At 35.9% G+C, this 15,150-nt stretch overlaps 1 protein-coding gene across 1 annotated transcript in view; it reads left to right on the forward strand.

Annotated features, from left to right (window-relative positions):
* The first annotated feature begins 805 nt into the window (after positions 1–805).
* Positions 806–15,150, forward strand: part of LOC149249683 (uncharacterized) — a 42,351-nt gene continuing 28,006 nt past the window's right edge. The window contains exon 1 of the mRNA XM_089453441.1: positions 806–3,235. Within this exon, the coding sequence (XP_089309567.1) occupies positions 806–3,235 (2,430 nt within the window). The remainder of the gene's footprint in view (positions 3,236–15,150) is intronic.

A 15,150-nucleotide genomic window follows, 5' to 3' on the forward strand; every position in this document is an offset into this window, starting at 1 on the left:
ATCCCATCGGTGAAAATTATTCCCAGTTACATTTCGGACCACAAGCCCATATCCATCTAATGGAACCTTTTAGGTCATAGGTATGGGTATCCTTTTAAATTCAATCAGGTGTGGCTTGAAGATGATCAATTCAATAAAATGATCCGAGATTCATGGCAATCCTCTGAAGATAGTCCGGATTCATTCTTGGATCGTCTGTTGGCCCTTAGGAGAGGAGTTAAAAGATGGCAGCGCGAAAAAATGATTTCCAACATAAATGCTCTAAAGGATATTAACAAAAAATTGGAAAGATTATCTATTTATTTTAATGCCTCCCATATGTCGCTGGCTGTGAGATCTCAAATATGGGAATTGGAGAAAAAAACAAAAAATCCTTGCAATCGAAGAGGCCTCCTGGCGATTAAAAAGTAGAGCCATATGGCTCCAAGAGGGTGACAAAAATACAAAATTCTTTCACAGATTTGCAAACAAGTGTCGAGAGGCAAATTCTATATGGGAGATAAAGAATGAGGAAGGAATCTCGCTCTTGACACAAGATGAGATCTCTAAGGAAGCTGTTAAATATTTTCAAAAAGCATATAGCAGGAACGGGGGCAGTGATTTTGAGGACATCCTATGGGGTATTGAGCCATATCCAACCATGTTCGATGGAGTACAAAATGATCTTCTTTATTCTGTGGTTTCTGAAGAGGAGTTGTTGGCTACCATGAAATCTTTCCAAAAGGACAAATGTCCTGGTCCGGATGGGTGGTCCATAGATTTTTTCATACACTTTTTCGATCTATTTAAGAATGATCTTCTTAAAATGGTTGAGGATTCCAGGATCAATGGAACTATATGCCGCAATGTCTCTTCCACATATATTGCTTTAATCCCCAAAAAGCAGAAATCCCTTACATTTATGGACTTCCGGCCCATATCCCTGTGTAACATTCTATATAAGATTATCTCCAAAATTATTGCTGTTAGGATGCAGAATATTTTATCTATTCATTTGACCCCTGAACAGCATGGCTTCCTTAAGGATCGCAACATATTGGAGGCTGTTGCTCTCACACAAGAATGTCTCCATTCTATTCATACCAGGAAGATTGATGCTGCATTATTAAAAATAGATCTTAAAAAAGCATATGATTGGGGATTCCTTAGGTGCCTACTGTCCAAAATTGGCCTAAATGGCAAAAGTTCCAATTGGATTATGGCCTGTGTGGTGGATGTGAACTATGCAGTCCTCATAAATGGTATCCCTTCCCCATTTTTCTCGGCAGCCAGAGGCCTGCGGCATGGTTGTTCTTTGTCTCCACTCCTTTTCATCCTTGTCATGGACTCATTGAGTCTCCACATTAAAAGGGCAGTTCGCGATAAGAGATGTAGACCTTTGGCTATCAACAAGAACATCTCCATATCACACAATTTATTTGTTGACGACATCCTTCTATTGGCAATGCTTTGTAAAGTATCATGGATTTGTTTACATGAAATTCTGGGAAAGTTCCAAAAGGCGACAGGGATGTGTATCAATGATGGCAAATCATCCTTCCATCTGGAGAACATTCAAGGTGATCTCATTTCCTTCCTCTCCCAACTTTTCAATATCAAAGCTTTTCCTCTAAATGCGGGCCTGCAATACCTGGGCTTCCATCTTAAGCCTGTGGGCTACTCCACTGCTGATTGGATGTGGATCCATGAGCGTTTTTTCAAAAGAATTGCCGGATGGGAATTCAAATGTTTGTCTATAGCTGGCAGAGCGATTCTTACTCAAGCTGTTCTGGTTCAAATTATGGTCTACTGGGTTCACCTTTTCTTCATTCCTCCATCCATTATTCATAAACTTAACAGATTGACTGCTAATTTTATTTGGGGTGGTAATAAAGAAAAAAAGAAATTCCACCTAACAAAACTTTCTATGTTGGCTTGTCCAAAAAAGATGGGAGGTTGGGGCATTATGGACCTAAATCTGTTTCGCAAAGCCCTTCTTTGCAAATCATTATGGAAAGCTGTATTGGGAGATTCTCTATGGAGTAGGGCCATCAAATCTAAGTATTTGGATAACAGAGATATAACATTCTGGTATAGACAAGGCTCAATCGGTACCTCTCAGGGCTCTGCTATTTGGAGGAGTTTTAAAAAAATAGAGCATTTTTTCCTTCAAAACCTGATATGGAGTTTTCAGTTGGGGAACAGGATTATTATTGGTTTGGATGCCATTGCAGGGGGAGATGAGTCTATACTCATTTTGCAACAGCTTCTTTGGGCTTTGCAGCATAGAGGGATCATATTCTGGGAAAGGGCTATTCACAGATGGGAAGGATCCATCCCTATATGGAAGTCGGCGTTGGAGCTGGGCCTCAATGATGAGCTGGCCCCCCAATGGAATCAGATCATTTCACACATGAAGAACAGAGGTATTTTTCGATCTGAAGCCGAGGACAAACTAATATGGAAGGGGTTCGGTGGTAGATCGTTTGTAGAAGTTAAGCACATCTATATCCAACTACTTTTTTTGGAACATGATCAACTGCATAATATCTTCCCATTTACCTTCTGGAAAACTGGTTGCCCCCTAAAGATCATTATTTTTGCTTGGCTTGTTTTCCACAACAAGAATCTTACGTGGGACAATCTCCAAAAATTGAAATGGTGTGGGCTTGCCATTTGTCCCTTGTGCAGGTCAAATGTTGAAAGCAACCTGCACATCTTCCTTCAATGTCCTCAATCTCATTTGATATGGAAAAAATTGGCTGCCCATTTCGGCTTCGGCAGATCCACATTCCCATCCATCATGGAAGCTTTTGTATGGTGGGGTAATATGAAAATCGAATGGAGACCTATCCCCTTGCTGACCATATGGGCCATATGGAAATGGCGGAACATGACCCTCTTTCATTCAAAGATGGATAACTATGATTCTGTATATGAATCCATTCTCACTCAATACAATTCTTGTCATATCTCCAAAAAATCCATGAGAATGAGTGGAAGAATGGCTATCTCCCTGGGCCCCTCCAGGGTCCCTCGGGCCTATTTTGATGGGGCGGCCCAAAACGGTTGCTGTGCTTGCGGAGTCCATATTATTCCTATGGAGGGTCAACATATTGAAATATTCTGGAACGGAGGCAAAGGATCGAATAACAAAGCTGAGGTTATGGCGTTAGCAGGTCTACTCACTTTCTGTGATTTTCTCAACATGCAAGGCCTACAAATATTTGGGGACTCAAAGGTTATAATCGATCATGTTCGCTCTATTCACGTCATAAAAAATATCAACCTTCAGGGATGGTTGGACAGAATCGAATCATTAAGGAACCACAGAAAGGACTATACTATCACCCATATTGATAGGGGAAAAAACCAAGTTGCTGACGTGCTATCAAAAAAGGCCTTGTTTCTCAAAATGGAGTCTAGATGATGAGTATAACAGTGGGGGACATAACTCATCATATTCAAGAATTTACTATGTCGGGTACATAACTCTTTCACTCATCTCCAACAACCTGGTATGTATCATGTCCCCTATTCTAGGATTTTCTGTTCTATTTTGGTATTACAATTTTCTAGTCCTATTTCATCTATTGATGCTGCATATTTTGCCTCTTTTATTCTGGAACTTTTGATGGAGAATTGTAGTCATTTGACTATGTATTCGACCTTTCTCTTTTCTATCTTATTTTGTCAAAGATCGGCATATCTATGTGTTTATCATTGTAGTATTATGATGTATTGTTTCTTTATTATAATGAAATGACAACAATCTAGCTTTTTTCGTGCTGAAAAAAAAAAAAAAAGTCGTTCATTAGTCAGTCAATGTTTAAGAACTCATTGAGAAAATAGGATTGAAAAATAGGGCAAATCTCCATGGTTAGTTCACTGCATTGCAGTAGACCACTTCATCAGGGGTGTTATTTCTCTTACTTACGATTTCATCCTTCCTTACAGCAAGAATAATATAATAGAAAGATGACGCAAGCCATAAGTCCAAACATAGATCAATTGACGAAGTGTTGCTTCTTTAGACTTTATAACGTAATGTATTGACTCATCTAATTTTTGTAACTAGGCCCCCCCAATATAAGTCACTTTCTAAGTGCGTAAAGAATGAACACAACACCTTCTTACTGGGTTCAAATGAGAGGGTTGGGATAACAGATTTCATTTTCAGTAAGATCACCTCAGACGACTCTCTTTCATTCATTATTTATCGTACCCTAATAGAAGAATATCGTATACAAAGATATATCTCATTATATATGTAATTATGGAGGACCTTGTCTCTTCAGAGAAAATTGAACATATTATGTTGTTCAAGGAGTTTTGGTATGTTTTGGCATATAAGTATGAGGATTTGAAGACTTCTTTTCCATCTAGATTTCAACATCATATTCCTTTAAATGATGATATCAATTTTTTTTAGGAAAGAGTTTATATATTTGAATCTTCTGCTTTACCTCCTTGTCCAAAATGAGATAAAAAAGTTTTGTGATGCAAATATATGTCATTGTCAAGTATTCAATATGTGTTGCTTATTTGGTGCCTATTATAAATAAGAATTGAGAAATCATGCTTTGTGTTGACTTCAGGAACCTGAATAAGGCGTCCAAAGACGATAGCTAACCGTTGCCCAAATGGATCAAATGTTGCAAAAGGTAGTAGGGTTAGAGAGGATTTCCATGTTGGATGGTTTCTCTAGCTATAACGAGGTCAGTGTTGATCCAGAAAATGTGTTTCTAAACACCTTCATAGTGACTCTATGGAGCATGTTTGCATATGTGAGAATGTTATCTAGATTACTGAATGCTAGAGAGACTTTCCAAAGGACCATTTCATTGTGATATAATTGAATGATGTGACCATTTTTCCTGAGAAGGAAGCAGACTAATTGGGGAATTTCTGGAAAGTCTTTTCAAGTTATAAAAAGTGTGGCATATATATCAATCCAAAGAAGTCACTCTCTCGGATTGTGGAAGGCAAGTTGTTGGGTCGCATTGTCTCTTCCCAAGGAGTCTAAACCAATATGAAAGGACTAGGGCTATAAACACCATCCCTTGCCGAGGCACAAAAAGTCCATCCAATCTTTTGTGGTAAAAGAAACATCCTTAAGAGGGTGATTCCAACCTTTGTTGAGCTCCCCAAGCACATGACAATTATTTTCAAGAACGAAATGAGAAAGGCTCGGTACTTCTCGCTAAGGCGAGGAGCCTAACGATTGACAGATACAACATGTCTATTAACGTGATGAAATGAATGATAGAAATCATACCGAGATTATGTTTGAGGTGTGCGCAACAACCCTACAAATTCTCCATGCATTACTTGGTGCAACCTTAACACTCCATGCCTGGTGAGTGCAACTAACAAATGGAAGATTTGAATCAAGGCAGGATAAGGAGGAGTTTAAGCACACGCGTTCTGTTAAAGACATTCAACCTATATCTCTACTCTATACCATCAATGTTTAAGAAGTCATTGTAAAAATAGATGGGATTACAAGTTTATCATAAACAATATTGTTATTAGAAAACGATAAACATGTTGTTATTAGAAAATGATAAGATTAAATATTCGCAAACAATAAGACGAGGTGGCAAAATCATGAAGGTTTTATAATCCGTTAACCATACTCAATATAGTTTATTTATTTTTTTCATCTTGATTTAGCTTTATGCTTAAGTATTAACAGTTTGGGTTGGGGCTGGTTTTAGCGTGTAAAATGAAGTTAGAATGAGGATCCATGGGTCATTTGGAATCCAATTCCAATTAGTGTTGTTATGTCGTCATGGTATTTATTTCTAATACAATATATCCAATGAGGAAAGTAAAATTGAGTTGTTTAAAATAGTAGGTTGATTTATGGTTGTTTAGGAAATAGTTTTAAATAATATAATGATTTTAGTTATCTAAAAAGTTGTTCACTGTTAAATATTTTTTTGAAAAAGGTAAGTTAAAATTAAGTTGAGGTTGTTTCTAGAGATTTAACCCTAAGACAATTTGGATGTCCATTTCTCCAAAGTACTTGGATTTGAGGAAATTTTAGGTGGAATTTTCCATTTAGAGAAGTATCATAGCTATATTTCAAGTGTAGCTTTTTTAATGAAGAACTAAAAGTAAGTGAAAATCAAGCTAAGGCTAGGTATTAGAGATCTAATGATATTTATAATTATCACGACTCTACTTCATTAGATCAACATTATAAGATTGCAAAATATTCTAGGATCTAGTTAGGTAAAGTGAAAATCTCATAATTTAATATTTATTTCATTCACATAATTTCCATACCCTTAACCTTCAATCTTTTTATGAGAAAAAACTACAAAAATTCAATATTTGACAAAATGAGAGAGGAATGAACACTAATATAATTTGAACATCATGATTCATTAATTCATAAAGCACATATTCATACACATAATTTCTCTCATAAAACACATTTTATACACATAGTTTCTTCTATTAAAAATCTATTTAAAATAATAGAGAGTAATTATCTAGATCTAACTAATATGCAATTTGGCTCTAGATCTAACTATTTAAAATCTATACCTTCTTGATAATAGTATTAGTTGGAGAAATTGTCTAACACCATATAACACCCCCTTTCAATTTACACTATTACAACTATTAACACAAACAATGACTAAGTGTTGCCTCCCAAGTTCAAAATTGTATCATGCCAATGGTTTTGCCAAAACATCTGCCTACTTAAGAAAATGTAGAATGATGTTGTGATTTTTAACAATATGGCTAATGAAATGATAGCAAGTGCCAATGTGTCTACTTCTGTGATGAAATACATCATTCTAGGATAGTGCAATGGATTAAATGTTGTCACAAAAGATGGGAGTTGGTTCCATGCTATCAATGTAGATGCTACATTCTCTATTTGAACTAAAGGTATTGTGACAATGATTTTTTTTGGATGTTCATAAAGTCAAACCTTCACCTATATTGAATACATAACCAAAAGTGTTTTTGCCTACAAAATCACTATCTATGTAACCAACATGAATATTTTCTTTGAAACTAGAATACGAATTTCCAAAATCTAATGTACCTACAATGTACCTTAGTATTATTTTACTAACACTTTAATGGGAGTTCTTAGGAGTTTTAGTGAATCCATAAATTAAGCTTACTCCATACATGGTACTTGGTAGTTGTAAGATACATGACATGAGGCATCCAACAAGTGTTTTGTATGAAATATAAATTTAGACGGGATGCACAAGCATCAAAAGAATCATCAAAATGTGTATGTTATCTAGAAGGTAGTTGTACTCATGTTTGCTTTTATTAGATATGGTCTTTTCAAGAAGGTAGGGAAGACTCAATGTGGAATTGGGAGAGAACCCATGAGTGTGGAGTGGACTAATCACTCTTCCACAAGCTATGATAGGGCATCTTAGACTTAGGGCCTATATCAATAACTCCCATATTACTAATCTTATGACCACATCCATCTAGGTACATAGATGGTTTTCTACATTAACACCTAGGTTATAGAAAGAAAGATAAGAAGAGATGGACCTCATTGGTTCATGCTTCAAAAATTGGTCATGTGTGCCTATTGGAAAAATGAGGACTCAATAGTGTTGCAACACATTGATCTCTAAAGTTACTTAGGGAAATATGTTGGGGTGGTGGTAGGTTATGTACAAGTTTCAATGACCCTTCAAAATTTAAAGTCTTAATGAAGATCCGCCTTGACATAACATATTTTATAGAAGTAGAACAAAATAACAAAGCCTTGACATAACATATTTTATAGAAGTAGAGCAAAATAACAAAGCCTTGACATAACATATTTTATAGAAGTAGAACAAATATAGTATAGGGAGATGTAGCTTATACAAGTGTGGTGACGAGAAAAGGCTTTGTATATTTGTAGTCGATGAAAAGGTTGACATGTAACACGTTCGGTGGTTGATATCCTTCGATTCCGCTCAATGCGGGACATCTACGCTGCCAAATGACCTTACTCGATAACGGGACGCTATCCCTATGGTTTGTTGCACCACATTGTTACAACGCTATCCCTGCGGTTTGCTGTACCACAGTGTCACAACGCTATCCATACGGTTTGTTGCGCCATATCGTAAACGATTGCTTATTGCGAAGTGATATTGTACTTGCAGGGAATATATGAAAGGTAAACCCTGAGCAGAGCTCAGTTAGGCCCAGGTCAACCCAGGTTCAAATGAGGTTCGGGAAGAAGAGCAAAAAGCAGAGGAATCCGAATCGGACCTATCGATGGAATTTGTCCATTGCTACCTTACCAAGATTGTTGGGTCGAACGTGCATTCACAGCTCCACGATATCAGTGACCCGCTCAAAGTGAACAATGGAAGGCGCATCAAGCATGTTAATGTTGTTAGTGCATAGTGGATTGAGAACAACATCCAACTGGCTTAGGTGTTAACATGAAGATCAGTCTAGCATTCGCCAATTATCGTTCTCAAAAATATAAGTCGTTCGTAAGTCTTAATTATAATCATAAGTGATCCATCAATGTTTAAGAAGTCATTGTAAAAATCGATGTGATTACAAGTTTATCATAAACAATATTGTTATCACAAAACGATAAGATTAATTGGCAAACAATAAGCTGAGGTGGCAAAATCATGATGGTTTAAATCTCTTAACCATGCTCAATATGGTTTGTTTCTTTTTTCATCTTAATTTATCTTTATTGTCAAGTATTAACAATTTGGGTTGGGGCTGCTGGTTTTATGGTGTAAAAGTTAGAACGAAGATCCGTCGGTCATTTGGAATTCAATTACAATTTGTGTTATTATGTTTCCATGGTCATTACTTCCAATTCAATATATCGAATGATGAAAATAAATAAGAGTGGTTTAGAATGGTAGGTTGATTTATGGTTGTAACATAGTTTCAAATAATAGATTGATTTTGATGGTAGAAAAAATAGTGAATTCAATTACAATTTGTGTTATTATGTCTCCATGGTCTTTACTTCCAATTCAATATATCGAATGATGAAAGTAAATAAGAGTGGTTTAGAATGGTAGGTTGATCAATGATGGTAAACAAAGTAGTTTCAAATAATAGATTGATTTTGATGGTAGAAAAAATAGTTTACAGTTAAATATTTAGGTAAAGGTAATCTAAAAAGTTAGATTGGTTTTTATGAATCAATGCCAAGACAATTTGGATGAATAAAAAGTTTAGGTGGAATTTTCTATTTAAGGAATTATTATAAAAATATTTTAAGCGTAGATTTTTTTAGGTTGACTTTGATGATGAGCTAAAACTAAGTGAAAATCAAGTTAAGGTTAGAGATCTAATGATATTTATAATTACCTTGAATCTACTTCATTAAATCAACTATAAAAAATTACAAAATATTTTAAAATCTAGTTACATGAAGTGAAAATCTAACAATTTAATATTTATTTCATTTATATTATTTCCATACTCTCAACCTTTAAAATTTATTTGAGAAAAAAATAAAAAATATAATATTTGACAAAATGAGAGAGAAATGAACACTAATATAATTTGAACATTATGACTCATTAATTCATTAAAAAAATATTCATACATATAGTTTCTTTCATAAAACACATTTTATAGACATAGTTTCTTCTATTAACAATTTATTCGAAATAATAAAGTATAATTATCTATATCTAACTAATTTGCAATCCAACTGTAGATATAACTATTTGAAATCTATAGTTTCTTGATAATAGTAATTAGTTAGAGAAATCTTCTAACACCATATAACACTCCCCTTCAATTTAGAATATTACAACTAGTAACACAAACAATGCCTAAGTGTTGCCTCTCAAATTCAAAATGTATCATGCCAATGGTTTGGCAAAAATGTATTCCTACTTAAGAAATTATAGAATGATGTTACGATTTTTAACAAGATGGCTAATGAAATGATAGCAAGTGTCAAGGTGTCTACTTTTGTGAAACACATCATTCTAGGATAGTGTAATGGCTTAAATGTTATCACAAAACATGGTAGTTGGGACCATGCTATTGATGTAGATGCCGCATATTGTACTTGAGCTAAAGGTATTGTGACAATTTGTTTTTTTTGGGATGCTAATAAAGTAAAATATATACCTAAATGGAATACTTAACCAAGAGTGTTTTTTTCCTACAAAATCAGTATTTATGTAACCAAGAAGAATATTTTCTTTGAAACTAGAGGGTGAAAATCTAAAGTTGGGTTACACTTTTGGCCCTTTTTGAGAAAAAAAATAATTTTTAGAAGTTCATCAACTTTCAGAAAGCCAAAACAATTTTTCTATGTAGAATTTCATTTTACAATAAAAAGAAAATTTGTCAAAAATTTTATTAGCTTTCTATTACTTATTTTTTTGGAATTTTTTTATTCACATTTGATATGTCAACTTATCAATTGTTTGACTGTGTGTTCTTTAAAAATCAAGGGATTCATAAAATATCATGTGTTTTATCACTAGTGTATTCTTTGTCAATTTGGTGTTTTTGAAAACAATGTGTTCCAACAATATAGACAAACTCTATTTCGATATCGTTATATTTATGAAACCAACTGATGTACATCATAATTACTATAATTTTTTGAATTGAACCAATATGAAAAAACTTCTCATTTTGAAGATGTTTAGTTGAAAGTCGAGTTTCTCAACATATTAGTTTAAAATAAAAATCTAAAAGCTACGCATTACAAAAGACGGACCAATGTAATGAACCATAATTTTTTCATATTTTTTTATAGTATATTTTGGAAGATACAAATTTTTTATTTCACTGAATCATAATAACCTTCAGAATTTTTTTGTACACATTTTATTAGAGAATTAATTAAAATTAGAAAAATTTCTATGAAATTCCATAAAACTTATATATATATTGAAAATATATTCAATTATGCAAATGCTAGTATTAGTTCCGAAAGTAAGTTCACCAAATTTGATGGAGTTTAACCATTTTGAAGTTGAAAAAATGTTACTAGAGCCGAGCTATTGTGGAGTTGTAGGTTAAATGAGCGAACTAAATTCACATTTGGCTGAACTTGTGTTTGTCGTTGGCACCCGTTAAACAAACAGAAAAATAATTCGGCCAAATTAATTTAAATGTTCAGCTGAATACATTTTAAAAGTCCGGCCGAAAATCTACCAATATTTTCCATCAACCGTAAAAATGGAAAGATGCGACCCTCCGAAAAAAATGTTCCACTCGAACGATATAAATAAATGGAGAAGAAACATTATTTTGGCACTCTTTCCTCATTTCGAGTGAAATTTTAAACTAAATCTTATGGGCTAAATTTTAAAAGAAAATTTTTTGGACTTAATTTTTAAAGTAAGTCTTTTAGGTTGAATTTTTAAAGTGAGATTTTTTAACTTAATTTTTAAGTAAGTCTTTTGTGATGAATTTTTAAAGAGTGGCGGTTAAGTAATCGGGAAGGGGAGAAAGCCGAAGAGTGGCAGAGCGGTGAACCAGGGTTAAGGGTTTCTGAGCAGGCTTTTCTCCATGGATGGGTGCAGAGGAGGGAGCTCCACTCCCTCCTACCGCGAGGCAGTGGCTAACAAGAGCAAGGCATCTCCAGTTTCAGGCAAAGGCAACACGATGGAAGGGGGCAAAAGGGGGGAAAAGGAAACAGAAAGCAGCAAGGAGAAGGAGAATGACGACACAAAGGATAAAGAGGAAAATGAAAAAAAATAGGGAACAAAAGACAGGAAACATCAGGGCCCGTGCAAGCCCAAAGCTGAAGTCACTCCCAGAGTAATATTAAATAACCCTGAGCTGCAGGCCCACAGGGAGCACATGCAGACTTACGCAATCATATGCAAATTCATGGGACTATGGCCCACTGAAAAGGCTTTACAAACTTGGATCAGATACCACTGGAAGCCCAAAGGAGGCATTGGTCTTCATCTAGGATCCAAGGGTTTTTTTACAGTGGTGTTCGCGAACATAGAGGACAAAGACAGAGTGTTTGAAGGAGGGCCCTACTTCTATGCAGCAACAGGGCTCTACATGCGGCTATGGATGATGAACTTTGTGCCGGAGTGGGAAACCTTTACCTTAGTCTCGGTATGGGTAAGACTCTACTCGCTACCTATAGATTATTGGTAAATAGAATCACTTACAGCCATAGGAAATAAATTAGGAAGGGATGTCAAAACTTCTGAAGCCACGAGAAGGGGAAAATATACCTCCTTTGCCAGGATTTGTGTAGAGATGGACCTATCTGGAGCACTTTTGGACGAGGTCATATTAGAGGTATATGATGAGGAATGGGTGCAAACAGTTGACTACGAGCACATTCCTTTTAGATGTCGAAAATGTCATGAACATGGGCATCTTATTCGAGACTGTCCTATCAGTAGGGCTGAGAACAAAAGTAAAACTAACATAATGAAAGAGACAGATTGCTTTGAAAAAGTTGCTCACAAGGGTAAAAACAACAAAAAAGGGCCAAAACATCAACAAAGTGGAGACCAAAAAGGGAGGCCAAATTAGTTCCATGTTCTTGAAGAGGAGGAGGATGCAGTAGTCGAAAATCAAGTTATGAAGGATGGAGATGACAAGCAGGAAAAGGAAGAAGAACAAGATCAGGAACAAGCAAAGGAAATACATAAAGGGATCACGATGAGTGAATCAGAGATGGATATGGATCAGGAAATGACCCAGAGTGAGATGGAAATGGAAGACAATGAGTTACAAGAGATTCTCGACCGAGAAAACCTAGATCTAGAAGGGTTCTTGAGTAAGGGAACAACAGGTGGAGTAGAATCTCTACCACAAGAAGAATGCAAGCGAATAGAGCAGTTATTCTTATGGAAAACTCAGACAAAAGGCTTGGAAGAAGATAATGCCATGGAAAAACAAAGCAAGCAGGGAATGAAAGCGATAAAACCAACTCTAGTTTTGGCTCCAAAAAACCCGGGGGAAAAAAGGGGCAGAAAAAAGCAGAATGAGCTATTAATGGAATGTGGAAAGCTCATGATAGACTCAGGTAAGATGAAAGACCTATCCAGTTACTCCTTTTCCAATTAGTAATTATGAAGTTTACAACTTGGAACATCAGAGGCCTAGGAAGCAAAAGGAAATAGAGAATGCTGAATAATAGAATGAAACAGGCAGCTTTGGATATAATTTTTGTCCAAGAAACGAAATGCTCTGTTCAAAAGATAAGAGAAATTCATAGTAAGTGGCTCAGCAGATATGAGTTTATAGAAGTCAAAGCAGAAAATACAGCAGGGGGTATCCTCATCCTTTGGAATCCCCAAAAAATAGGTATTATTGATGCGGAGGCATCTAGGAATTATTTATCTGTGGTTATATAGCCAGTAGGAGACAAGGACACCTATCTTGTAACAAATGTTTATGGTCCTCAAAAGTTAGACGACAAAATCAAGTTTATTGAATCCTTAGTGGACCTTCGAAACAGATTTGCAGGGCTACTGTGGGTGATAGGAGGAGATTTCAACATGATAAGATCGCTCTCGGAGAAAAAAGGGGGCACAAGAGCACTAAATAAGGATTCCTCAGCTTTCCAATGTTTTTCAGAAAACATGAAACTGGTAGACATTGAAACAAATAATGGTCTTTGCACTTGGAACAACAAAAGAGGAGGGGATTCCCAGGTAGCTTCCAAGCTGGACCGTTTCATGATCTCTGAAGAGCTCATGCTTCTTGACAAGGAAATAATAGCTAATATTCTTCCTTATGGAGGCTCAGATCACTGGCCGATTCAAATGGAGATCAAGGGCATTGGCACCCCAAGAAACAAACCGTTTAGATTTGAAAATATTTGGCTTTCACATCCAGATTTCATCAACAACATTGGAAACTGGTGGGCTGAAAACCTGCAGATTCAAGGCTCATCCATGTACATTCTACATAAGAGATTAAAGCACATCAAGCAGAAGCTAAAGGAATGGAACCAGAAGGAATTTGGCAATATTTTCACTAGTAAAAAAATAGTGGAAAACAAAATCCTAGAGCTCAACCAAGCTCTGATCAAGAATGGCTTTGATAAAGAAAAAAATGATCAAGCAAAGAAATATCACCAAGAATGGGAAATGTTGTGTAAACAAGAAGAATTTTTTTGGAAACAAAAATCCAGGGTTCAATGGCTAAAAGAAGGAGAACGAAATACTAAATTTTTCCACAGATCCACCATTGCAAATAGAGCTCACAACAAAATCTCTTCGATCAAGGACGAGAATGGCCGAATTCTTCAAACCCACGAGGAGATAGATGCAGTGTTAGTAAAGCATTTTTGGGACATTTCCAAGGAAAACTTCTCAGAAAGAGAACCATTCATTAAGAACTTAATTAAACATATTCCTAAACTGGTATCTAGAGAGGATAATTGTAATCTCAACAGACCTGTGACGGAACAGGAGATTAGTGAAGTACTCAAGGAAATGCAAAATGGCAAGGCACCAGGTCCAGATGGATTCAATGTGGATTTCTTCAAAACTTGCTGGAATATTGTTAAAAGGGATATCGCCGATATTGTCGAAGACTCCAGGCGGAAGAAGACCATTTTGAGAGCTCTCAATACTTCTTTTATTGCCCTCATTTCAAAACAGGATAATGCTCAAACTCCAGAGAGATACAGGCCCATCGCCTTATGCAATGTTGTCTATAAGATAATATCCAAGGTTGTTGTTAATAGACTTAAACCACTGTTTCCCACACTCATATCTATGGAACAAACAAGGTACGTGGAAGGAAGACAAATTATGGACAATATAATTCAAGCTCATGAGGTGATTCACTTGTTAACTTGCAACAAGAGAGCGGGAATGATCATGCAACTGGACATAGCCAAAGCATGTGATAAAGTAAATTGGATGTACATCAAAAAAGTGCTCACAATGTTTGGTTTCGATCATAATTGGGTCAAATGGGTCATGGCCCTTGTGACCACTTCCAACTTTTCAATTTTAGTGAATGGCTCTCCTTCTGAACTTTTTCTCCCTTCGAGAGGTCTTAGACAGGGACATCCGCTTTCTCCTTTTCTCTTCATCCTCATGATGGAAGGGCCGGGGCGGTCCATCAAGCATGCAAGAGAAATGGGAAAAATTCAAGGACTCCAACTTTCGGAGAATGGGCAAGTCCTAACTGACCAACAGTTTGTAGATGATACCATGTTACAGGGCATTCCCACAGTTA

The sequence above is a fragment of the Pinus tabuliformis genome, chromosome 7, assembly GCF_031772625.1.
Source record: "Pinus tabuliformis cultivar Carrire ecotype Pingquan chromosome 7, CPIR1, whole genome shotgun sequence".
Lineage (NCBI taxonomy): Eukaryota > Viridiplantae > Streptophyta > Pinopsida > Pinales > Pinaceae > Pinus > Pinus tabuliformis.